This window comes from Corythoichthys intestinalis, chromosome 13 (genome assembly GCF_030265065.1).
Source record: "Corythoichthys intestinalis isolate RoL2023-P3 chromosome 13, ASM3026506v1, whole genome shotgun sequence".
NCBI classification, from domain to species: domain Eukaryota; kingdom Metazoa; phylum Chordata; class Actinopteri; order Syngnathiformes; family Syngnathidae; genus Corythoichthys; species Corythoichthys intestinalis.
This window is the reverse complement of record NC_080407.1, coordinates 12,203,322-12,227,650: the sequence shown is the minus strand read 5'-3', so window position 1 is coordinate 12,227,650 and position 24,329 is coordinate 12,203,322. Positions and strand designations below refer to the sequence as shown.

Below are 24,329 nucleotides of genomic sequence, written 5' to 3'. Positions count from 1 at the left end.
AAGACACACATGTCCTAGCCAAAATTATGCCCAAACACAAAACTACATTACTTCAATCAAAAAAGTAGCTTCAATAAAAAATAAATAAATAAATAAATTGACTTCAACCCCCCCCCAAAAAAATCAAATAAAAATAGCTTTTAAATGCATTTTTTAAAAATAAGTTTCAAATTTATTTTTGAATTCAAACACTTTATTTTTTTTATTGATGACTTTTTTTTAATTGAACATATGTATTTTGATCGAAGCAACTTTTTTTTTTTTTTTTAATCGAATAATGAAGACACAAACGTACCTCCATATGGCTCCGCCCAGGGGATACAATTTTTGACTGAGGTAACTACATTGGCACGACACCGGCGGGCTTACCATATTCAATGGATGATGATCTTGGCGAAAAGTATAGCTGTCCTGCCAGCAGCCTGATTTAGAATTCCCCTCAAGAACGAAGGGAAACAAAATAACGCTCATTTTTAAAACTCAAATTCCGCCTATGAAAAAAAATGCTTCCAAATAATGTTTTGAACAATATCTATTGATGTATTGAGAACATTTTGAGATTTCAAAGCTTTTATTTTAGATTAAAACAACACTACGTAACTTTTCAATTTTGGTAGTGTTTTGCTTTAAAGGGTACCGAAGATACAAAGACGTAGTTCTTAAAAGATAAATGTTAGTGCGAGTTATAATAATTTGGTATTGAAACCCCTCTTAATGTTTTCGTTTTAATAAAATTTGTAAAATTTTTAAATAAAAAAATAAATAAAGTAATAGCTCGCTATAGTTGTTGACGTCGCAGAAGGTGACGTCACATGGGCTCCTTAACGTAACTCTATCTAAGGTAGTGATTTAAATACACCACAAGGTGTCAATGGCGAGTTTTAAAGTAATTAGAGATTAAGCCAACGAGTGCGTTTTGTCCCTCGACTGACACCGTCGTTTCCTGTTCTACGGGTTCATTTTACCCTATGTTCATTTGAGTGTGGTTTTTACAACGTACAAGACTCCTGATAATGGCTCCCAGGATCATAGTTTGTATTTTGTGACTAAATATTGCCATCCAGTGTATTTGTTGAGCTAAACGAGTTGTTACATAAAAGTTACTCAGACCAAAGTCTGAGTAACTTTTATATGTATTTTGCATATCTTGATGATGAATGCCAGTTCTCTTTTCACTGTTGTTTAACCGTGTGAGCAAGGGCGTAGGTTTGCAAAAGGGACGGTAGGGACATTAAGCAACCTTATTTCATTATAAAAAGAGTTCAAATATATAGGTAATTTAGATTGTCCAACCGTATGTTGGAAGGATAGAATAGACCCTACCATTGCTAAGTGAATTATTTTCATTATGTTCAGACTTACATTTATCCCTTTTCACTTGTTGAATGTAACAGTCCATTTTTTCCACCCTCAAACAAACGTTTGGTTGGCTGATGACTTGAAGCCCTCCGTCCCACTATAAAGACTAACACACACAGACATACTCACACAGATTAATGTCGAAAATATGCTACCCCCTTCGGAAAGGAGGGATATTAGAAGTTTTTTTTGGGCCAGCAGCAGCCACTGTTGGTCATGTAAAAAGACGTCAATGTTGTGGAGGTGGGGGAATTTTGCTACTGAAAGTCTAACCTGAAACAGTTAGCATAACATTAAACTTGCTAACCGTCAAAACTACTGCGGTCAGGCCAGCCTCCACAAGGAACAACGAAGTCAAGCTATAGTCGTCCCTTATTTGGATCATTGTTTGCATTATGTGCATTACGGTAATATCGTCCCTACCAATGTCGAGACCAAACCTACACCTTTGCGTGTGAGAATAGGGCCTCTTTGAAAAACAAATTGAAGCGCTATTCTATGTGTGAACATTCTTTTTTTTAAGGATATGAATTTTATTTTAGTTGTATTTTCATGATAAAAACTTATGTTTGTTGTGAAGTATTTGCCGAAGCTTATGCCTATAAACGGCGCGGTCCAATCAACGCCTGTGTCCACTCGCCTTTTTCTGCCTCTTAGATCTCAATGTGCAAAATAAGGCGTCATTATAATCTGTTGGGCATTAATACATTTTTTTGTTATACGTAGGGGTGAAAGTGGTTAGAATTACTTGCCAGAACTCCCTGGAGGGAATGTTGCCACGGAACCAGAAATTTGATTATTGATTTTTTTTTCTTTTTTTGGGGGGGTGTCAAAACTACTGAAATGCAAAGAAAACTGTTTAGGTCAGTTATTTCTATAACACATACAAAAACTGATTTTCATTCAAAATTGTATTTTTTCAGTGATTTGCAAAATAAAAGCTGAATAAAAAAATGCTAAATAAAATGAACAAAAACAGCTATAACCCCAACCTCTATCTCCTAATTTTTATTTTCCCTCATTTCCTCCCATACTAAATGCCAAATCTCAATTTTAACTACTTAAGAACATAGGATGTATATTAAAATTGAAGATAATGTAAACATTTTTGTTGTGTTTTTAATAAAAAAGATATAAGTAACATACATTCAGAAAAATAAGTACAACTGAAATATTATGCAGTGTGAAATGGAATATATTTTGAAGATCGCGCAACATTTTTTTAAATCATAAGGAAATGAATACGTAGCCAAACATAAATGAATAAATATAATTCCAAAGTGCACATTGACAGCTAAGATGTTCTGAACCTCCCCATCAGAGCAAATAAAACTAAATATGATAAATAAGACACCTTAACTCTTTGCTTGCTTTTAAAGATTTGATCCATTTTCTGTTGCATTGTACCTTTTTTTTTTTTTTTTTTTCTAGCTGTTTCAGAAAACATGCACTTTTGAACCAATCAGAGCTAACTATCTCTGGTGATCACATGTCAGTATGTCAGCCAATTGAACGGATAAATAAGCCCAGGCGTTTTGCTTGCATTCGCACATTGACGTGACTTGTCATCGTCAGACTCGGATATACAGTATATTTTCGGAATCAAAGCACTGTATACCGGAACAGCGTTCCCGTCCTGAATCTTATACCGGAACTGTGTTCCGGCCCAGAATCTTATTCCGGAACTGCGTTCCTGACCGTTCTCGCCCACTTTCACCCCTGGTTATACGTGTCGCTTATTCACCGAGAAGCAACCGGCAGCATCATCGACTGGACATCCGCTTTTATGTGACAAAAAGAAGGGGTGTACGCAAGAGGTGTCCCACTTTCCTCCGGTCTTGAACTTGCAGGACGCAGTTCGCGCGAGACTTCCAAGTACAGTACCTCGATAACTCACGAGTGCTTAAATTTTGAATTATTTTTTTTCTTGGTAGCCATTAGCATTAGCCAAGCTCAGGAATAAATATTTATTTGAAAAACGGCCGTTTGAACGTGTCGCGAGCAGTGGCGCCTCCAGAAATTTTTCATAGGGGTGGCCAGATGGGGCCACTTAAAATCTTGGGGTGGCCAAAACTAAAAGCCATAATTTCAGGTTTTCATTATATTATTGCAGTAAAAAGGAAAGGGGAAAACTATCAGAAAGACTTAAGGACACGGCTACTGATATACTTTGGTGTATTGTGTAATATTTGATGTTACTAATGATTTAATGTGCACAGTCCGTAACTGTCCAGTCAACATTTTGAGTTCCACAACAATTCTGTTTTATTGTGTTATGTATATATTAGGCATAAGGTGTACATTTAACTAGGGCTGTCAAACGATTAAAATTTTTAATCGAGTTAAACACAGCTTAAAAATGCATTAATCATAATTAATCGCAATTCAAACCATCTCTAAAATGTGCCATATTTTTCTGTAAATTATTGTTGGAATGGAAAGATAAGACGGATATATAGACGGATATATATATTCAACATACTGTACATAAGTACTGTATTTGTTTATTATAACATTAAATCCACAAGATGGCATTAACATTATTAACGTTTTTTCTGTGAAATGGATCCACGGATAGAAAGACTTGTAATTCTTAAAGGATAAATGTGAGTTTGTATATTGTGACTAAATATTGCCATCTCGTGTATTTGTTGAGCTTTCAGTAAATGACACTGTAGCGACTTAACTGTTCTGCCCAAATGCATGATGGGAAGTGGTGCAACCATGACTGTGTGTGGTGGCTGCAAATGCTATATCTTCTCTGCGTTGGGTACACTACAGGGTGTTAAGAAAAAGATCAACTCCTGTCATTCTTCCCCACGTCGCATCCCACAATATTTATAGTTGCTGTGGGAGAGATGACAAAGCTTTTGCCAATTAAAAGCACGGCCACAATGAATGCTTTTATCTACTCCACTCACTTGACACTGCCTCTTATCTCTGTATAGAAGTAAAACGACGCCATTGTAGGCTGTTTGCGGCAATGCGTGAATGAGTCGTACTGCGAATGCATTAATTGCGATAAATATTTTCACGTGATTAATTTTAAAAAATTAATTACCGCCCGTTAATGTGATAAATTTGACAGCCCTACATTTAACAAAACAAAATAAATGCATTCATTTGGGATGAAATGCATAACTGATGCTACAACAATCTAACGATATACTGGCAAGCGGGGTGGTCAGTGGGGTGGCCAACAAATTTGGCCACCGCCTGGGGGCGCCACTGGTCGCGAGAGGTGTCTTCCAGCATTGAACTTGCATGATGCAGTTCGCGTGAGACTTCCAAGTGCTTGAATTTTGAATAAATATTTTTTCCTCGTAGCCAAGCTCATGGAAAAAAAACAATTAAAAAAACAACCCAAAAATAAATAATTATGAAAAATAAAGTTGGGAAAAAAATATCTCAAAAAACAAACGCGAAAATAAATTAATTTGAAAAACAAAGTTGGGAAAAAAATTAATTCAAAAAACAAAGCCGAAATTAGATTATTTTGAAAAACAAGGTTGGAAAAAAATAAACAATTAATTAAAAAAAACAACCTAAAAAATAAATTATTTTGGGGGAAAAAAAAGCTGGAAAAAATAAATTAATTCAAAAACACAAACCCAAAAATAAATTACTCAGAAAAACGAAGTTGGGGAAAAAATTAATTCAAAAAACGACCACCAAAATAAATAATTCAAAAAAACGGAGAGTTGAAAAAAATTAATTAAACCCCCCCCACCCCCCACCCCCCCATTTTTTATTTTCCAACTGAATTCAATACGCCTTCGTACAATACGCTTCCGTAGATTTAAACTCAAAACGAGGGAATTTAACGAGTTTTAAGGTGGAGTGTTTTTGCCGTGCAGAGGGGGCAGCATTGCGCCATATATGCGCTTAGACTACAGTAAATCATTAGAAGAGGAAGAAGAAAGTGGACGTTGAAAACAGCAGCTTTTAGCCTTCGAATGGAGCTGTTAGGAAGGTGAATGGCCCGAATACACTCCATCAAATCCCCCACTGGTTCACCCGCGCCTCTGTAGCTGTCGGTGTGTTGTTGTGACATCCATTGGTTGACGTGAGCGGGATGCTGGCCACCAGAACCGCCGAGGATGAGTCTCCGGACGTGGAGGAGATGGATACCCTGGAGCCTAACTGGTATTGGTTCTACCTGGCCGAGTGCGGGGTGTGGCACATGTTTGAGGTACTGTACATGACAACACACGTGAGTTTGTTTGCTTTTCCCATCATAACAATATATGGACATACGGGTACTTTCCTTGCAAAGAAATCCAGCATCTGGTGGTGTCTGTACCACTGGACCTGCTGGTACAGAAAACAGCAGATGCTGGATTTCTGAGCAGGGTTGTAACGTAAAGGCGTAGACGTCTTACTTGTCTTCTATGAAATATTGTGATGAAGAATGGATACTTTGTGAATGAAGAATGTGGACGAGATGCATTTTGTTTTTGTTCTTAACGGTCCTCATCCATGTCATTAGATCCTCCAAAATGGAATGTAAGACTAATGTGACACATCCTGCAGATCGACCCGAGCGCCGATTGCTCTGTGACCAGCGCTCAGATCGAGCAGTGTTACAACCGGAACCAGCGCGGCGTCATGGAGTTCTACACAGCCAAGTACACGTACCGACTGAACTTCTCAGGTACGACGGTGTTCGTATCAATCCAGCTTGCTTGTCACTTATGTTTTATGTTCTGCCAGTCATGCGACAGGTCAACTTGACGACGGGGGCTCAGCGACCAATCAAGCGATCCCTCCACTCGGCGACCGGCTTCAGGTGAGGGTGGCGTTGTGGGATGACATCATCTATTCCGGTCATTAACCTCGGTTTTACGGTCAGGTTCATTTGCGACAACCTGGCCTTGCCCGTGCCGTGTCACTGGGAGAGGATTAACACCGATGAGCCCTTTCAGGTACTAACTGTATGTACAACCCCTAGCAAAAAGTATGGAATCACCAGTCTCGGACGAGCACTCACTCAGACGTTTTATCAAGTAGAACAAACTCAGATAAAAAGCTTGAAATCATAATGAATTAGTTCAGAAGTGCAACTCTTTAGCATTCAGAAACACTAAAAGAAATGAATAAAAAACATTGTGGTGGTCAGGAAATGTTACTTTTATCGAGCAAATGGCAAGGCAAGGCAAATTTATTTATATAGCACAATTCAACACGAGGCAATTCAAAGTGCTTTATGCAGGGAAATAAACATAGAATCACTCCATTCTGAGGAAAAATATATGTAATCATTAGAAACAAACAAAGAAATAACAATCAAAACACATCTCTAGTATTTAGTGGCCCTACTTCTGTATTTTATAACAGCTTGCAGTCTCTGAGGCATGGACTTGATGAGTATTCTTCATCAATTTGGTGCCAACTCTCTTTGATTGCAGTTGCAAGATCATCCTTGCAGGTTGGAGCATTGCTATGGACCATTTTTTTCAATTTCCACCACAGGTTTTCAATAGGGTTGGGATCTGGGCTCTTTGCAGGCCATGACATTGACTGGATGAGTCTTTCTCTTAGGAATGCTTTAACAGTTTTAGCTCTGTGGCATGATGCATTGTCATCTTGGAAAATGACAAACAAATTTTCAATTCAAGGGATAAGAAAGCTGTCGAAAATGTCAATGTAAATTTGTGCATTTATTGAAGATTTAACCGCAGCCATCTCCCCAGTGCCTTTGCCTGACATGCAGCCACATATCATCAAGGCACATGTTTGATGAACACAAAGCACAAAGTCATCTTTGGCTTCAGCCAGCCAAAGATGACTGGCTGAAGAAAACGTCAAAATTCCCTCAGTCGTTGATGATATGGGACTGCGTGTCAGGCAAAGGCTCTAGGGAAATGGCTGTGGTTAAATCTTCAATAAATGCACAAGTTTACATTGAAATTTTAGACAGCTTTCTTATCCCTTCAATTGAAAATATGTTTGTCATTTTCTAAGATGACAATGCATCATGCCACAAAACTGGAACTGTTAGAGCATTCCTTGGAGAAAGACCCATCCAGTCAATGTCATGGCCGGCAAATAGCCCAGATCTCAACCCTATTGAAAACCTGTGGTGGACATTGAAAAAACTGATCCCCTGCAAGGATGATCTGACCACTGCATCAAAGAGAGTTGGCACTAAATTGATGAAGAATACACTTCAAGTCCATGCCTCAGAGACTGCAAGCTGTCATAAAAGCCAGAGGTGGTGCTACTAAATACTAGAGATGTGTTTTGATTGTTATTTCTTTGTTTGTTTCTAATGATTCCATATATTTTTCCTCAGAATGGAGTGACGCCATATATATTTCCCTGCACTTGCTCTATAAAAGTAACATTTACTGACCACCACAATGTTTTTTATACATTTCTTTTAGTGTTTCTGAATGCTAAAGAGTTGCACTTTTGCTTTTTACCTGAGTTTGTTCTACATGATAAAATGTCTGAGTGAGTGCTCTTCCGAGACTTGTGATTCCATACTTTTTGCTAGGGGTTGTATTGTACTACCCTCCCATAGCTGAGAAATGTACAAAAAAGGCATGAAATCGACATGCCATGTTCCGCGTCACAGCTCGTCCAGTTGGCCAGAGAAACAAATGAGTTTAAAGAAGTGGCCAGACTGTATGAAAGGACCATGGATCGACCTATCAAAGCCATCCAGAGGATCCAAAACTTGGACTTGTGGGAGTTTTACTGCAGGTTGGTGAACTCTTAGGTGGTCCCATAGACTTCATTCCCTATTGACGTGACACTTCGTCATTCTTTGCGTCACGCCTTCTCAGAGGGGGCCGAGCTTCATTTAGTATAGTCAGGCGAAGACTGCACACGTTCATGTCTAAGCTGGATTCAAGCTTGGATTTTTGAAGAACTACGAAAGCTGTACCGCATACAAACAGGACAGATTGTCTCAGGAGTGATTTGTCCGAGGATTCAAGGTAAATATTATATTTTTCGTACCATGCATGCATTTTGAAAAGTTGTGAAAAAAATCAATGGGTTAATGGAAACCGCTATGGCATTGGCGTCATTCCTCGACATACATATATACGTAAAATAGATGCGTAACTGCCCGTTTTTTTGCTCTTTTAACAAAGAATTGAGACAGTTTTAACGTCCATATCTACTGAAAATTCAGTGATTAAAGCATTTATTCGCAGGAATTTTCTTCTTTGTTTACACATGGAGGCGGCTAATTTTCGCAACTGACTAGCCTCATAGTTGGCAATATTTATGCGAAATAAATGCTACCTATGCGTTCTTTTGCTTTTAACCAAGAATCGAAGCCGTTTTACGTCCATACCTATGAAGAATTCGGGGATTTAAGCATTTATTCACAAGAATTTTCGCCAGAATAGCTCTGTTTAAGTGAGGCGGCGGCTAGCCTCATCCGCTAACAGTCGTATTGTACTTCGACATATAAACGTAAAATAAACGCTAGCTGCACGGATTCATTGCTTTTAACCGAGAATCGAGACTGTTTTACGTCGATATTTATGAAGAATTCGGGGATTTAAGCATTTATTGACAATAATTTTGGCTAGAAAAGCTCTGTTTACGTCAGGCTGCCGCTAGCCTCATTTGCTAACAGAGTAGCATCGTACTTAGACATATATACATAAAATAAATGGTAACTGCACGGTTTCTTTGCTTTTAACCAAGAATCAAGGCCATTTTACGTCCATATCTATGAAGGATTCGGGGATTTAAGCATTTATTCACAAGAATTTTCACCAGAAAAGCTCTGTTTATGTCAGGAGGCCGCTAGCCTCATTCGCTAACAGTATATAGTGTATAATGATAAAAAAGGGCTATTCTATTCTATAATAAATTGGGATTGTATTTAGAATTGATTAATAATCTATTTAAATATTATTTATAATTGATTCTGCATGTTTTACTCAAGTATTAAGTTTCTGATGTTAAATTGATTGATTTATTAGCTGTTGAAAACTTGCAGTACATAAAAAAAAAAAAATTTAAGTTGCTATTTTGGTCAAAAACTTGTATGTTAAATATTGCTATTGATCCTGAAAATGTAGGTGACTATCTCTGCGTTTGGTGATTTTTGTGCATCTAGTGTAAAATCTGAGACTGTTATAGCCATTTTAATTAGAGATGCACGATAATATCGGTCACCGATAATTATCGGCCGATAATGGCAATTATGTTGTCACACAGATAATCCAGATAAAACGAAATTCAACCGATAATGCAATCCGATAATTTTATATTTGATTTAGCCTCCAAATGTGCGCAATCAACAGTTTTGTCCAATTCTGCTAGTTTTAAGGAGGTGGTTTTATAGTTTAGAGTTTAGTAATGTGATATATGTTAGGAATGGCTTACTTTTAAAGGCATTTTTGTGCAACTTGGGTGTTTACTCTCTAAGTAATTCTTGCCAAAAGCTTACACAACGTCATTGCCATTGTTTAGTTGTTGGAATTTACTACTTGTTCACATTTGATGTGGAAAAAAAATAACACTAAATTACATTTTTGCACGGAAACATTTGATATTTGTATACTTTAAAATTTTACATACATATTTGAATAGAATTATTGGCGTGACATTATTGGTTAGCGGGTGGAAGGGGCAGGAAATTATCGGTTATCGATATCAGTTGAAAAATGTATTATCGTGCATTACTAATTTTAATGTTGCGTTATACTTACAGTCCCTGAAAAAATTCTGGTCGCTTATCCATTTTGTAGAAACAATTGCTAATAACCTGACTTTTAATTGCTCGTATCAAAGCTAAGACCCTCCCAAATGATGTTGAATGTACAAAAATATATTTGTTTCACTGAAAAAAGATTTATCATGTAATGAAGACATAAATGTCAAATTTTGGCAAGGCAAAAGTTTTGTCGCCTACAGAAAGTAGTGTGAAAATTAAACAAAAAATGTACTTCAAAGGCAAAAGTATGTTACATAACATAAGCGAATTAAGTAGTGGTGCTGTGAGATCCAAATTTAATATTTTTTCTATGACTTCCATGGGCTTTGGCAAGGATTCATACAGTTTATTGATGAAGTCATCAGGAACATCAAAGAAAGCAGTCTTGTATGCCTCCCAGAGTTCATCAACATTCTTGGGTTTCGTCTTCCATGCTTCCGCTTTCATCCTACCCCAGACATGCTCAATGATGTTCAGGTCTGGTGACTGGGCTGCCCAGTCCTGGAGGATCTTGATCTTCTTTTCCTTGAGGAACTTTGAGGTAGAGATTGAAGTATGCGATGGAGAACCATCCTGCTGCAAAATTTGTCCCCCGTTTATGGTTAGGAATGTAAGAGGCAGCTAAGATTTGTTGATATTTCAGACTATTTATGTTGCCTTCTACCCTGCAGATTTCTCGCACACACCCATACTGGATGTAACCCCAGACCATGATTTTTGTTATGATGTAACCACCAAACTTCACTGTTTTCTGAGTGAATCTCGGATCCATGCGGGCTCCAGTAGGTCTCCTGCAATATTTGTGGCGACTGTGGTGTAATTCAATGGAAGATTCATCTGAAAAATCCACTTTTCCAGCGTCCATCCTTTTGACAGGCTGTGGGCCTTGGCAAATGCCACACGGTTTTTTAATTGTCTGAACCCTGAGAGATCTGCAGGGTGAAATATCAACAAATCTTAGCTGCCTCTTACATTCCTAACCATAAAAAGGGACAAATTCTGCAGCAGGATGGTGCTCCATCGCATACTTCAATCTCTACCTCAAAGTTCCTCAAGGCAAAGAAGATCAAGATCCTCCAGGACTGGCCAGCCCAGTCACCAGACATGAACATGATGAAAGCGGAAGCGTGGAAGACGAAACCCAAGAATGTTGATGAACTCTGGGAGGCATGCAAGACTGGTTTCTTTGATGTTCCTGATGACTTCATCAATAAATTGTATGAATCATTGCCGAAGCCCAAGGAAGTCATACAAGATATTAAATTTGGATCTCACAGCACAACTACTTAATTCGCTTATGTTATGTAATATATCTTTGTATTTGAAGTACATTTTTCGTTCAATTTTCACACTACTTTCTGTAGGCGTCAAAACTTTTGTCTTGCCAAAATTTGACCTTTGTCTTCATTAAATGATAAATCGTTTTTCAGTGAAACAAATATATTTTTGTACATTCAACATCATTTGGGAGGGTCTTAGTCTGAAACCAATTGAATCATTAAAAGTCAGGTTATTAGCAATTGTTTCTACAAAATGGATAAGCGACAAGACTTTTGTGAGGGACTGTATATAAAACATAATTAATCGGGATTTTATAAGGGAACGACTGAATTTTTTGACGCCGCTGCTCATGGAGACTCATATATGGCTAAGGTAGGTGCCTGTTTTGATTTTAGGTCGGTAGCAGCTTTGGTTTTGAAAATATTTGAATTTGAAGTTTTTGAAAATACACCCCCTACAAATCGGCCCCGTTTCCCGTGTCATGTCAATAGGTTATGAAGTCTATGGGTGACCCGATCTCAAAAGTGGCCTGTTGTCATGCTTTTGTGTGTGTGGCATTTCCGAAGGAAGAAAACGCAGCTGAGGAAAGTGAAGCGCACTCTTGATATTGAGGAGCGCATGCTTTTCCACGGGACGGGCCGCAACAACATCCAGGCAATATGCATGTTCAACTTTGACTGGCGGCTCACGGGAAGCAACGGGGATGTCTACGGCAAAGGTAGGAACTAAAGATGTCGATCGGGTCCGATCACGTCATTTTCAAAGTATCGGAATCGGCAAAAAAATATCGGACAAGCCTTTTTTTAATATATATACAGTATATTTTTAAATTAAATCGTTTTCTAATTGTATTTAGCGTTACAGACAAAATGTGTTACACTCATCTAGAGTCTTTAGTTTTGGCTTAAAGTAGGGCTATCAAATTTATCGCGTTAACGGTGGTAATTAATTTTTTAAAAAATGAATCACGTTAAAATATTTAACGCAATTAACGCATGCGCTGCACGACCCACTCACGCATTGTCGCGTTCAATCTATAATGGCTCAGATTTACCTATATATAGAGCTAAAAGGTAGCGTAAAATGAGTAGAGTGAATTTTGGCAGTCTATGGAGCCTTTTTTTAATTGGCTAAAGCCTTAAAATTCCTCTCTCGACAATTAGAAATATCGCGGGAAAAGCAATGTGGGGGAAGAACGGTAGTAGTTGATCTTTTTCTTTACGCCCTATGTTATTTCCCAACGCAGAGAAGATATATCAATTGGTGCCAATACGCACAGTCATGGTTGCACTTCCCATCATGCATTTGGCAGAACAGTTAAACGGCTACAGTATCATTGACTGAAAACTCAACAAATACACTAGATGGCAATATTTAGTCACAATATACAACGTCACAAGTCTTTCTATCTGTGTATCCCTCTCACAGAAAGAATGTTAATAATGTAAATGCCATCTTGAGGATTTATTGTCATAATAAACAAATACAGTACTTATGTACTGTATGTTGAATGTATATATTCGTCCGAGTTTTATTCATTTTTTTCTTAATATAGTGCCAAAATGTACGTATCGGGAAAAATTATCGGGAATGATTGGAATTGAATGAGGAGCAAAAAAAAATAGCAATCGGATCGGGGAATATCGGGATCGGCAGATACTCAAACTATAAAACGGTCGGGATCGAATCGGGAGCAAAAAAACATGATCGGAACAACCCTAGTAGGAACGCATCAGTGCCCGGACGGTGGATTATTAAAGTGAATTTTCTCGCTTCTCAGGCAGCTACTTTGCCCGTGACGCCAAATATTCCAGCAAGTTCTGCCACAACACCAGCAAGCACAACAGCAACCTGCAGCGGCACGGGTTGGCGCCAGCTATCTTTGCCAGCGAGCCGTCCTATAAGAGCATGTTCTTAGCCCGGGTGTTGGTGGGGGAGTACACGCTGGGCCACCCGCAGTACTGCCGCCCGCCCTCCAAGGACACCAGCCTCACCAACTTCTTCGACAGCTGCGTGGATGACACGGCCAACCCCAAGATCTACGTCGTCTTCGACAGCTATCAGATCTACCCGGAGTACCTGATCGAGTTCTACTGAGTCGTCAATGTGATCTGTGTAGACCATAAAGGATTTCAAGTGCCTTTGATGAGGACCATGATAAGATTGTGAGATGTAGCACTCGCACATGGGACACTGATGCAAAATAAGTACTGAAAAGGAAAAGCTGCAATGGAACAAAACTTAAACCTTCGTGGCCGTTCTGTGCTTATATATCGACGCACAACATCCTCGTGGTCTCCATGTGCAGCACGTGTACCCGCAATACGGAATGTCGCTTCTCCACGTGTGAATCATCATTCATCTTGTTGAGATGTTCCATTTCTTAGTCGCTTCAGTGTTCAATGTTGATTTGCATGAGAGGAGGCAGAAGTGACGGGATTCGCCACAAGGTGGTGCAATAGTACAACTATGGTTTCAGAGAAACTTCGTCAATTTGTTTTCAGAAGTCTGTGTAATTTGCACATTGTGTGACTAATAAACGTTATTTGTAATAGAATTCTTAAGAGTGAAAATAAAATGTGTTTTTGTTGATTTTTGCTGATAAACACCTGGGCATATTATGACGTCATCTCGCTCAGGTGCGGACATACGTTTTAGTATTCCACCGTGTGACTTTGCTGATTGACTTCTCAACGCGCACACGCAAGAAAGGTAAATATTACAACACCTCGCCGGTTTCAAGCAGTGCTCATTTGAGCACCAATTCGCCAAATGCCTTCACTCACACGGAAACGCCTCACTTATTTAGTGTTTTTAACGTTGGGAATTGAAAACCCACGCACATTCAGTTTTCATGCCTGTCTACACGTTGGTAGTATGTTGGCTCTTTTGCAAAAAACTTCATTTATGACGAGTATGATTTAAAAAACTCTGAAAGGTGATATATACAGTACGTATATACTGCTGGTCAAAAGTATTGGCAACCCTGCAATTCGGTCAGATAATGCTCAATGTCTCCCAGAAAATGATTGCAATTACAAATGCTATATCTTCATTTATTTTGCTTGCAATGAAAAAACACAAAAGAGAATGGGAAAAAAATGTAAATCATTATAATTTCACACAAAACTCCAAAAATGGGCTGGACAAAAGTATTGGCACCCTTTGAAAAATCGTGATGCTTCTGTAATTTGTGTAATTAACAGATCCTGTTTCTTACCTGTGGCACATAACGAGTGGTGGAAATAACTAAATAACACGTGCAGCCAGTTAAAATGGATTAAAGTGGACTCAACCTCTGTTCTGTGTCCTTGTGTGTACCACATTGAGCATGGGGAAAAGAAGACCAAAGAACTGTCTGATGACTTAGAAGCTAAATTGTGATTAAGCATGGGCAATCTCAAGGCTACAAGTCCATCTGCAAAGACCTGAATGTTCCTGTGTCTCCCCTGTGCAGTGTCATCAATAGGTGTAAAGCCCACAGCACTGTGGCTAACCTCCCTAGATGTGGACAGAAAAGAAAAATGGATTATTTCAATGAGAGATTGTGTGGATTGTGTTTAAAGAACAACAACGACTAACAGCCATACAAGTTCAAGCTGTCCTGCAGTCTGAGGGTACAACAGTGTCAACCCGTACTATCCGTTGGCGTCTGAACGAAAAGGGACTCTATTGTAGGAGACCCAGGAAGACCCAGAGACATAAAAAAGCCAGGCTGGAGTTTGCCAAAACGTACATGAGAAAGCCAAAAACTTTTTGTTTGTTGTTTGTTCTCTATTTCTAGGTAGATGAGACAAAAGTAGTGAATTTTGGGAAAAGGCATCAACATAGAGTTTCGGGGTTGGGGGGGGGGGGGGGGCAAGGCCTTCAAAGAAAAGATCCTGACAGTCAAACATGGTGGAGGTTCCCTGATGTTTTGGGGTTGTTGTGCTGCCTCTGGCACTGGACTGTTTGACCGTGTGCATGGCATTATGAAGTCTGAAGACTACCAACAAATTTTGCAGCATAATGTAGCGCCCAGTGTGAGAAAGGTGGGTCTCCCTCAGTGGTCACGGGTCTTCCAGCAGGACAATGACCCAAATCACACTTCAAAAGCACTATAAAATGGTTTGAGAGAAAATGATTGCAATTACAAATGCTTTGTTAGTATTATCTTCATTTAGTGTGCTTGCAATGAAAAAAACACAAAAGAGAATGAAAAAAAAAAAAAAAATCAAAACAGTTTTACTCAAAACTCAAAAAATAGGCCAGACAAAAGTATTGGCATCCTCAGCCTAATACTTTGTAGCACAACCTTTAAACAAAATTACAGCGAACAACCACTTCTGGTATCCATCAATGTGTTTCTTACAATGCTCTGCTGGAATTTGACTATTCTTCTTTGGCCAACTGCTCCAGTCTCTAAGATTTGAAGAGTGCCATTTTCAGATCTCTCCACAGGTGTGGACTCATTGTTGGCCACTTTATAAGTTTCCAGCGCTTTCTCTCAAACCATTTTCTAGTGATTTTGAAGGTGTGTTTTGGGTCATTGTCCTCCTGGAAGACATGACCTCTGAGGGAGACCCTTCTTCCTCACATTGGGCCCTACATTATGCTACGAAATTTGTTGGTAGTCCTCAGACTTCATAATGGCATGCACACGGTCAAGCAGTCCAGTGCCAGAGGCAGCAAAGCAACCCCAAAACATCAGGGAACCTCCGTCATGTTTGACTGTGGGGACCGTGTTCTTCCCTTTGAAGGCCTCGTTTTTTCCCCCTGTAAACTCTATGTCGATGCCTATTCCCCAAAAAAACTCTATTTTTGTCTCCTGACCAGAAAACCTTCTTCCAAAACGTTTTTCGCTTTCTCAGGTAAGTTTTGGCAAACTCCAGCCTGGCTTTTTTATTGTCTCTGTGTCAGAAAAGGGGTGATTCCTGGGTATCCTACCATAGAGTCCCTTTTCATTCAGACGCTGGCATATGGTAAGGGTTGAGACTGTCTTACCCTTGGACTGTAGGACAGCTTGAATTTGTTTGGCTGTTAGTCGGGTTCTTTATCCACCATCCGCACAATCTTTTGTTGAAATCTCTCGTCAATTTTTCTTTTCCGTCCACATCTAGGGAGGTTAGCCACAGTGCCATGGGCTTTACACTTATTGATGACATTGCACACAGTAGACACAGGAACATTTAGGTCTTTGGAGATGGACTTGTAGCCTTGAGATTGCCCATGCTTCCTCACAATTTAGCTTCTCAAGTCCTCTGACAGTTCTTTGGTCTTCTTTCTTCTCTCCATCCTCAATGTTGCAAACACAAGGACACAGGACAGAGGTTTAGTCAACTTTAATCGATTTTAACTGGCTACAAATGTGATTTAGTTATTGCCACCAGCTGTTATATGTCACAGTAAGTATCAGGTGTTGTTAATTACACAAAGAAAAGAAGCATCACATGATTTTTCAAAGGATGCCAATACTTTTGTCCGGCCCATTTTTGGAATCTTGTGTAAAATGTAGGGCTGTCAAAATTATTGCGTTAACGGTTATTATTTTTTTTAAATTAATCACGTTAAAATATTTGACGCAATTAACGCACATGCCCCGCTCAGACAGATTTAAATGACAGTACAGTGAAAATCCCACTTGTTAATTTTGTTTTGCGGAGTTTTGCTGTCCTCTGCTGGCGCTTAGGTGCGACTGATTTTATAGGCTTCAGCACCCATGAGCATTGTGTAAGTAATTATTGACATCAACAATGGCGGGCTACTAGTTTATTTTTTGATTGAAAATTTTACAAATTTTATTAAAACGAAAACATTAAGAGGGGTATTGTTATAAAATTTCTATAACATGGACTAACATTTATCTTTTCAGAACTACAAGTCTTTCTATCCATGGATCGCTTTAACAGAATGTTAATGATGTTGATGCCATCTTGTTGATTTATTGTTATAATAAACAAATACAGTCCTCATGTACTGAATGTTGAATATATACCAGTATATCCATCTTGTGTCTTTCCATTCCAACAATAATTTACAGAAAAATATGGCATACATTATAAATGGTTTGAATTGTGATTAATTGCGATTAATTACGATTAATTAATTTTTAAGCGGTAATTAACTCGATTAAAAATTTTAATCGTTTGACAGCCCTAGTAAAATGATAATGATTTAATTTTGTTTCTATTCTCTTTTGCGTTTTTTATTGCAAGCAAAATAAATGAAGATATTACAAACAAAGCATTTGTAATTAAAATCATTTTCTGGGAGAAATTGAGCATTATCTTACAGAATTTCAGGGGTGCCAATACTTTTGGTCAGCAGTGTAGTCTACGCTTTTCGTTTGTAATTCGCACGTTTGTCCAAGAGAGGGCACAGTTTTTCTAAAAGTGGAAGGTATTGCGCATAAAATGTTCATTCGGTTTTATAATTGTACTATCCATAAACATACAATCATTAGGACATGCTTTTTAATTCAGACATAGAATACAAAGATCTAAATACTAACAAAATTGGAGTACATAAAAATACCGACAAGTAAATTGGTTGAATCGACATCACATTGAGATCATACAAATCACCATTTAGTTGATTTATTCCGGTCAAATATTCAATTATTATGACACGCTGCATCAACTTCTGCACGGCATGCATGAAAACTCCATATTTGGCATCCACACTGTGTATATATTGTCGCTCCGCCGCCCTAGAAATGATTGATTGGCTTTAAAAGTGCTTTACAGAAAGATCAATGGTCCTGACCATATGTTCCTCTTGTAGCCCACGGTGATGGAGAGGAGCATGGCGGAAATCTTTCATCTGCCTCGCTTCCTTTCTCGTTTGTGTGCATCGAGTCACGTGAGCCAGTAAAACAGGCAGGTGCTGCTGCCTGATGGGAATGCAAACCACATGTGAGGAGAAGCTTCTGAAGTTCACATATGAGGATTTACTGGCAGCTGGGTGAAGTTACAGTAAGTGCTGAAACCAATCAACGTATGATATTTATATGTGACGTGCTCAAGGTGCAAGAATCACAAGATTTACAAAATTTTTGTTGGCAAACAAGAATTTTTATTCTGGACAAAAGGTTCAGTTTTTCTTATAAAACACAAGACGTTCTGTAATTTAAACCGCACAAACATGAAAGACATCAAATGCAATGTTTGGTTACTGCTACTAATGCATTCAGTGATATTTTAAGGTGGCTGACAGCCTGCTACAATGTTGAGAGAGTTTTGTGTTTTTTCAGAACCGGGGAGTAAAACTGTTTACTTTCAGTGTCCATTTCAGTTTTTACAAAGTATAAATACAGGAGAGGAAATACATAATTACTGTAGAAAGAAAGAAAAAAAACTACCATAATCTTCGGACTGTAAGGCGCACCTGACTATAAGCCGCCACCCACCAAATTTGACACAAAAACGACATTTGTTCATAGATAAGCCACAGCTGTTTTCTCTGTATTACGGGATAGTTACATTAAAGATATTAACCGATAACACTATCTGAAAGCAGCATCATAAGAACCAATGAACCACCATGAAGCTTTGAACCAATTGGCTGCAAAACTTCATTGCTTCAAAAAGCTTCATTCGGCCATCACTGCTTCTTTGGGGTAGACAGTCAACCTCTGCTGCCACCTTCTGTCAACACTGTTTTCGTCCAAGCTTCCTCCTAGCATGCATTGCAGCGCTACAGATGTAAATCACAGTCAAAATTCATGCTCTGTGCTAATTATTTCTTCAATTACTGTACCAGTTGTTTCATTAATTGCTAGTTATGGTGTTTGGTAACACTTTTTTGACATTGGCGCCATAAGACCGTCATAATTATGACATGACACTGCCATGAGCAATAATCAATGCTTATGACAGATATCATTTTGTGTCATCTGGCAAATCCGAGCAGGACATAAATGGAGTGAGTGACATAATTATCCGGATGACACTAAATGATATCCGTTATATGCATTCATTAACGCCCATTCATTGAAAGTGTAAACTATTAACCCAATAAATCAACAAATAAGCCACACTGGACTATAAGCTGCAGGATTCAAAATGAGGGAAAAAAGTTCTGTGTTAATTATTTCTTCAGTTACTGTTCCAGTTGTTTCATTTATTGCTTGTTATGGTATTTCGTAACACTTTATATGACAGTGGTGCCATAAGACTGTCATAAGTTCATTGTAATTATGACATGACACTGCCATGAGCATTAATGAACGCTTATGACAGATGTCATTTTGTGTCATCTGGCAAATTATCTCACTTTTTATTAGATGCAAAAGATCCGAGCTGGACATAAATGGAATTTGTGACATAATTTGTTGGATGACACTTGATGACAACTGTCATAAGTGTTCATTTATGCCCATGATAGCGTCTTTTTTTTTATTTTTATTTTTTTAATGTTTTTAAACCTGTCCTTTTTGGCTGGTTGACAAGGAGAATGGAAGTCCAAGTGTCCGGTTGTTCTGAACAGTTTTAATGTTTCTGATTGAGAGTATGACATACTCCCATTGTGATCATTCAACATACCTCGTTTATTATGACAAAGCAGCGAACAGGAAGGGGTTATGGGGGAACAGAGGAAAAGAAAAACACAAGAAAAGAACGAAAGAAACACAAACAACAACAAGAAATACATTGAACGCCTACACTAACTATGAATATGTTGGTGCTATCGTCAGCTAGATGTATTTCCGGTTGACACAATGTGGGGGGCCTGTTGAACAGGAAAAGAAGGGGAAAGGGTTGGGGAGTCTATAAGCTAAGTGATTGGGAGGGGTGAAGTGTACACAAATCAGCTCTGTGATCTAGAAACCAGTAATCGTGTGAATCCCTTGTGAGTGTAAGCCCGTCGGCAACGGACCCTATGCTGCCCAATTGCCAATCCCGTCACCGGAGCCCCCCGTCCGAGCGCGCCCAATCACATCCAGCCACGAACGAGCTCCACCAAACACGTGACAGCCACGGCCCCCACCCAACCAGCCCGGGTTGAGGGTCCATCGCAGCCCAGCAAAGGAGCCATCGTCACCCCCCCCGGGATCCAGGGTTGTCCCCCGAGCAACTAGCGCCCCCATCAACCGGCCTTCAGGGATGGGCAGAGGGGATGCACCACCAACCCCACGCCCACCTCCATCCCCGTCCGCCAACCCGGCACACGAGCCACAGCCGCTACCCCCCAACCGGCACGGCACGCCACGGAACCCCCAACAGCCCACGGTGCCCAGGGCAGGCGACACCCAGCCGATACACCGGCATCCAGCCAGCGACCTGCGATGGAGCGCAGGGCGGATACCCAGGCAGAGAAGAGAGGGGAAGGCGGAAGCAGGAGAACACAGAGGAGCCGCCGCGGGGCGACGCGAGATCGGAGCCCCGACCAGTTGTTTCATTAATTGCTATTTATGGTGGTTGGTAACACTTTATTTGACAGTGGCGCCATAGGACACTGCCATGAGCATTATTAAATGCCTATGACAGATATCATTTTATGTCATCCGGCGAATTAGCTCACTTTTGAATTGATGTAAATGATCCGAGCTGGACATAAATAGAGTTGGAGACATAATTTGCTGAATGACAATTAATGACAATTGTCATATGCATTCATTAATGCCCATGATAGCGTCATGTTATAATTATGACAGTCTTGTGGCAGTCTTATGACACCGCTGTCAAATAAAGTGTTGCCTATTAACCCAAATAAATCAACAAATAAGCCGCACGTGACTATCAGCCGATTCAAAATGAGGGGAAAAAGTAGTGTCTTATACTCCGAAAATTACGGTACTTATTCTGCTAAAGTTTTTTTTTTTTTTTTTTTAAATCTAAAAAGAGGTGTTCAAAAACTCCTGGACCAGATAGCGTCTTCTTGTGACATCATAGTTGCACGGCATAACGTACGTACAAATGAACAAAACAGTATTAATAAATTAACACATATGATCGAGAAACAACACATGTGAAAGGAGTTCTTACCGGCATACTGCCGATAATTTTTGCGGGCACAGAAGGCGTACAAGCTTTGGCACCACACTTGTTTTCTTCCAGTCAAATTTTTTTTAAAAATCATTCTTTTTTTGCCCGTTGAGTCCTTTAATTTTCAAGTTGGTCCATCCTGGTGGCGAGCCCCTGCCTTTCCATGATGTTCCACAGCTTGCGCAGATTGGAACGCGTGATGGCGTCGTCGGGCTTGAGGCGTAGCGCTCGTAGGTAGTTGGCCTCGGCTTCAGCCAGCTTTCCGTTCAGGTGGAGGATGGCGCCGAGGTTCATGAGAGCCGCCGGGTACTGCAAAAAACGGACAGTCAGGGAAACGGGATAAACAACAATGTAAAAGAAACATAAGTTGTAATTTTTGCGGCAACGGATTCAGATTTTCGGGAGAGAAAAAAATGTTATGGCTAAGTTAAATCTAGGTTTTTCAGCACTGGTGTAAAGTTACAATGCGCGGCAGCACCAGCAACGACCTTGACTCGATGCATGCAAACGGTTTCATGTGTCGGCAAAGCTGGGCAACACGACCGCTCTGTGTCTCCGCACTCTGTCGTCAACTTTACGAATCTGCTTTTTGCATCATGCGACACGACACCAGACGAATGTCTGCACTGTGACGTCATCTTCGATCTGCTTGACATCTAGCACTATCTTGAAATAACTTATTGACTGCTTATACAGTGGGGCAAATAAGTATTTTTTCAACCACTAATTGTGCAAGTTCTCCCACTTGAAAATATTAGAGGCCTGTAATCGTCAACATGGGTAAACCTCAACCATGAGAGACAGAATGTTGAAAAAAAACCCAGAAAATCACATTGTTTGATTTTTAAAGAATTTCTTTGCAAATCTTGGTGGAAAATAAGTATTTGGTCAATACCAAAAGTTCATCTCAATACTTTGTTATGTACCCTTTGTTGGCAATAACTGAGGCCAAACGTTTTCTTCACAAGCTTTTCACACACTGTTGCTGGTATTTTGGCCCATTCCTCCATGCAGATCTCCTCTAGAGCAGTGATGTTTTGGGGCTGTCGTTGGGCAAAACTGACTTTCAACTCCCTCCACAGATTTTCTATGGGGTTGAGATCTGGAGACTGGCTAGGCCACTCAAGGACCTTGAAATGCTTCTTACGAAGCCACTCCTTTGTTGCCCTGGCTGTGTGTTTGGGATCATTGTCATGCTGAAAGACCCAGCCATGCCTTAAATGCCCTTGCTGATGGAAGGGGATTTTCACTCAAAATCTCTCGATACATGGCCCCATTCATTCTTTCCTTTACACAGATCAGTCATCCTGGTCCCTTTGCAGAAAAACAGCCCCAAAGCATGATGTTTCCACCCCCATGCTTCACAGTGGGTATGGTGTTCTTCGGATGCAATTCAGTATTCTTTCTCCTCCAAACACGAAAACCTGTGTTTCTACCAAAAAGCTCTATTTTGGTTTCATCTGACCATAACACATTCTCCCAGTCCTCTTCTGGATCATCCAAATGCTCTGTAGCGAACCGCAGACGGGCTTGGACGTTTACTTTCTTCAGCAGGGGCACACGTCTGCCAGTGCAGGATTTGAGTCTCTGGTAGCGCATTGTGTTACTGATAGTAGCCTTTGTTACTGTGGTCCCAGCTCTCTGTAGGTCATTCACCAGGTCCCGCCGTGTGGTTCTGGGATTTTTGCTCACCGTTCTTGTTATCATTTTGACGCCACGGGGTGCGATCTTGCATGGAGCCCCAGATCGAGGGAGATTATCAGTGGTCTTGCATGTCTTTCATTTTCTAATAATTGCTCCCACAGTTGATTTCTTTACACCAAGCGTTTTACCTATTGCAGATTCAGTCTTCCCAGCCTGGTGCAGGTCTACAATTTTGTCTCTGGTGTCCTTCGACAGCTCTTTGGTCTTGGCCATAGTGGAGTTTGGAGTGTGACTGACTGAAGTTGTGGACAGGTGTCTTTTAGACCGATAATGAGTTAAAACAAGTTCCATTAATACAGGTAACGAGTGGAGCCTTGTTAGACCTTGTTAGACCTCGTTAGAAGAAGTTAGACGTCTTTGACAGCCAGAAATCTTGCTTGTTTGTACGTGACCAAATACTTATTTTCCTCTCTAATTTGGAAATAAATTCTTTAAAAATCAAACAATGTGATTTTCAGTTTTTTTTTCCCACATTCTGTCTCTCATGGTTGAGGTTTACCGATGTTGATAATTACAGGCCTCTCTCATCTTTTCAAGTAGGAGAACTTGCACAATCGGTGGTTGACTAAATACTTATTTGCCCCACTGTACATACAACTGCAGGACACCCAGTAAGAGGCAAAGTGTTCATCGACGACCACCCGCTGCTTGTTTATCGTGGAATGACATTTCTAACTTCACACGGCTTAAGCAGCACCTAATCTTTCGTGAAGTCGATGTTTTAAACACTGACTTCTGTTCAGAAAACGGAGGAAAACTGTTTTCTTCCCCAGACTAGAAAAGCCCTGAAAGCATAAAATATAACGTTTACCATTTGAGCCTTCCAACTGAGGTGGCAGTATATTCCCTTAATCTTCACGGCTTTCAGGTTTTAAAATGAATCGAGCGGGCAGTCACCTAAAAGACGAATGACGCTAGGAAAGCGGCTTGGCTATAAAATAACCCACATGGCTTCCTGTAAACTCTAAATCAAATTTCCCAGACAAAACCACGCACTCCTTTTTTGAAGTGACTGATTCATCCTGTGCAGCGTCAGGATGAAAACGTGCCGCATTTTCCGGACTAACTTCCACCGTATACTCACATCTGGCCGTAGCCCGGCTGCGCGCTGGTACTGCTTCTCGGCTGCCTCGTTCAAACTGGCCTGTCTGAAAAGATCACCTACGTCAATAGGACACTGAAAACAACCACGGGTGGACGTTGTCAACGCTAACCTGAGCATGTGTGCCGCGCTGAAGACCACGTCGAACTCTGTACTTTCCAACTCGGCAGCTCTCTCAGCCATCTCCGCCGCCTCGACGAGGCGCGACTGGTCCAGCAGGAACTGACCTGGG

At 40.0% G+C, this 24,329-nt stretch overlaps 2 protein-coding genes and 1 long non-coding RNA gene across 3 annotated transcripts in view; 2 read left to right on the top strand and 1 right to left on the bottom strand.

The window, feature by feature from the left end:
* The first annotated feature begins 5,276 nt into the window (after positions 1-5,276).
* On the top strand, positions 5,277-13,923 carry LOC130928597 (protein mono-ADP-ribosyltransferase PARP11-like). The gene is made up of 7 exons (XM_057855299.1): positions 5,277-5,551; positions 5,893-6,013; positions 6,073-6,148; positions 6,212-6,284; positions 7,940-8,067; positions 11,893-12,044; positions 13,107-13,923. Exons 1-7 carry the CDS (start codon positions 5,435-5,437, stop codon positions 13,421-13,423), a joined length of 984 nt encoding a protein of 327 aa, XP_057711282.1. The 5' UTR covers positions 5,277-5,434; the 3' UTR covers positions 13,424-13,923.
* A 55-nt stretch (positions 13,924-13,978) lies between these two features.
* Positions 13,979-24,329, top strand: part of LOC130928599 (uncharacterized) — a 79,677-nt gene continuing 69,326 nt past the window's right edge. Inside the window, exons 1-2 of the long non-coding RNA XR_009066720.1 lie at positions 13,979-14,038; positions 18,089-18,279. This is a non-coding gene — a long non-coding RNA (uncharacterized LOC130928599). The remainder of the gene's footprint in view (positions 14,039-18,088; positions 18,280-24,329) is intronic.
* tmtc2a (transmembrane O-mannosyltransferase targeting cadherins 2a) overlaps positions 18,370-24,329 on the bottom strand; it is a 67,699-nt gene continuing 61,739 nt past the window's right edge. Inside the window, exons 11-13 of the mRNA XM_057855290.1 lie at positions 24,210-24,324; positions 24,080-24,143; positions 18,370-21,600 (exon numbers count right to left, since the gene is read on the bottom strand). Of these exons, the coding sequence (XP_057711273.1) occupies positions 21,409-21,600; positions 24,080-24,143; positions 24,210-24,324 (371 nt within the window). The 3' untranslated portion in view covers positions 18,370-21,408. The remainder of the gene's footprint in view (positions 21,601-24,079; positions 24,144-24,209; positions 24,325-24,329) is intronic.

Excerpts from the sequence above, each read along its gene's own strand:
- LOC130928597 (XM_057855299.1), top strand. The coding sequence starts at position 5,435 with ATGCTGGCCACCAGAACCGCCGAGGATGAGTCTCCGGACGTGGAGGAG. Across the intron at positions 5,552-5,892 it reads GGGTGTGGCACATGTTTGAG|ATCGACCCGAGCGCCGATTG; the intron begins GTACTGTACATG and ends CACATCCTGCAG. Across the intron at positions 6,014-6,072 it reads GTACCGACTGAACTTCTCAG|TCATGCGACAGGTCAACTTG; the intron begins GTACGACGGTGT and ends ATGTTCTGCCAG.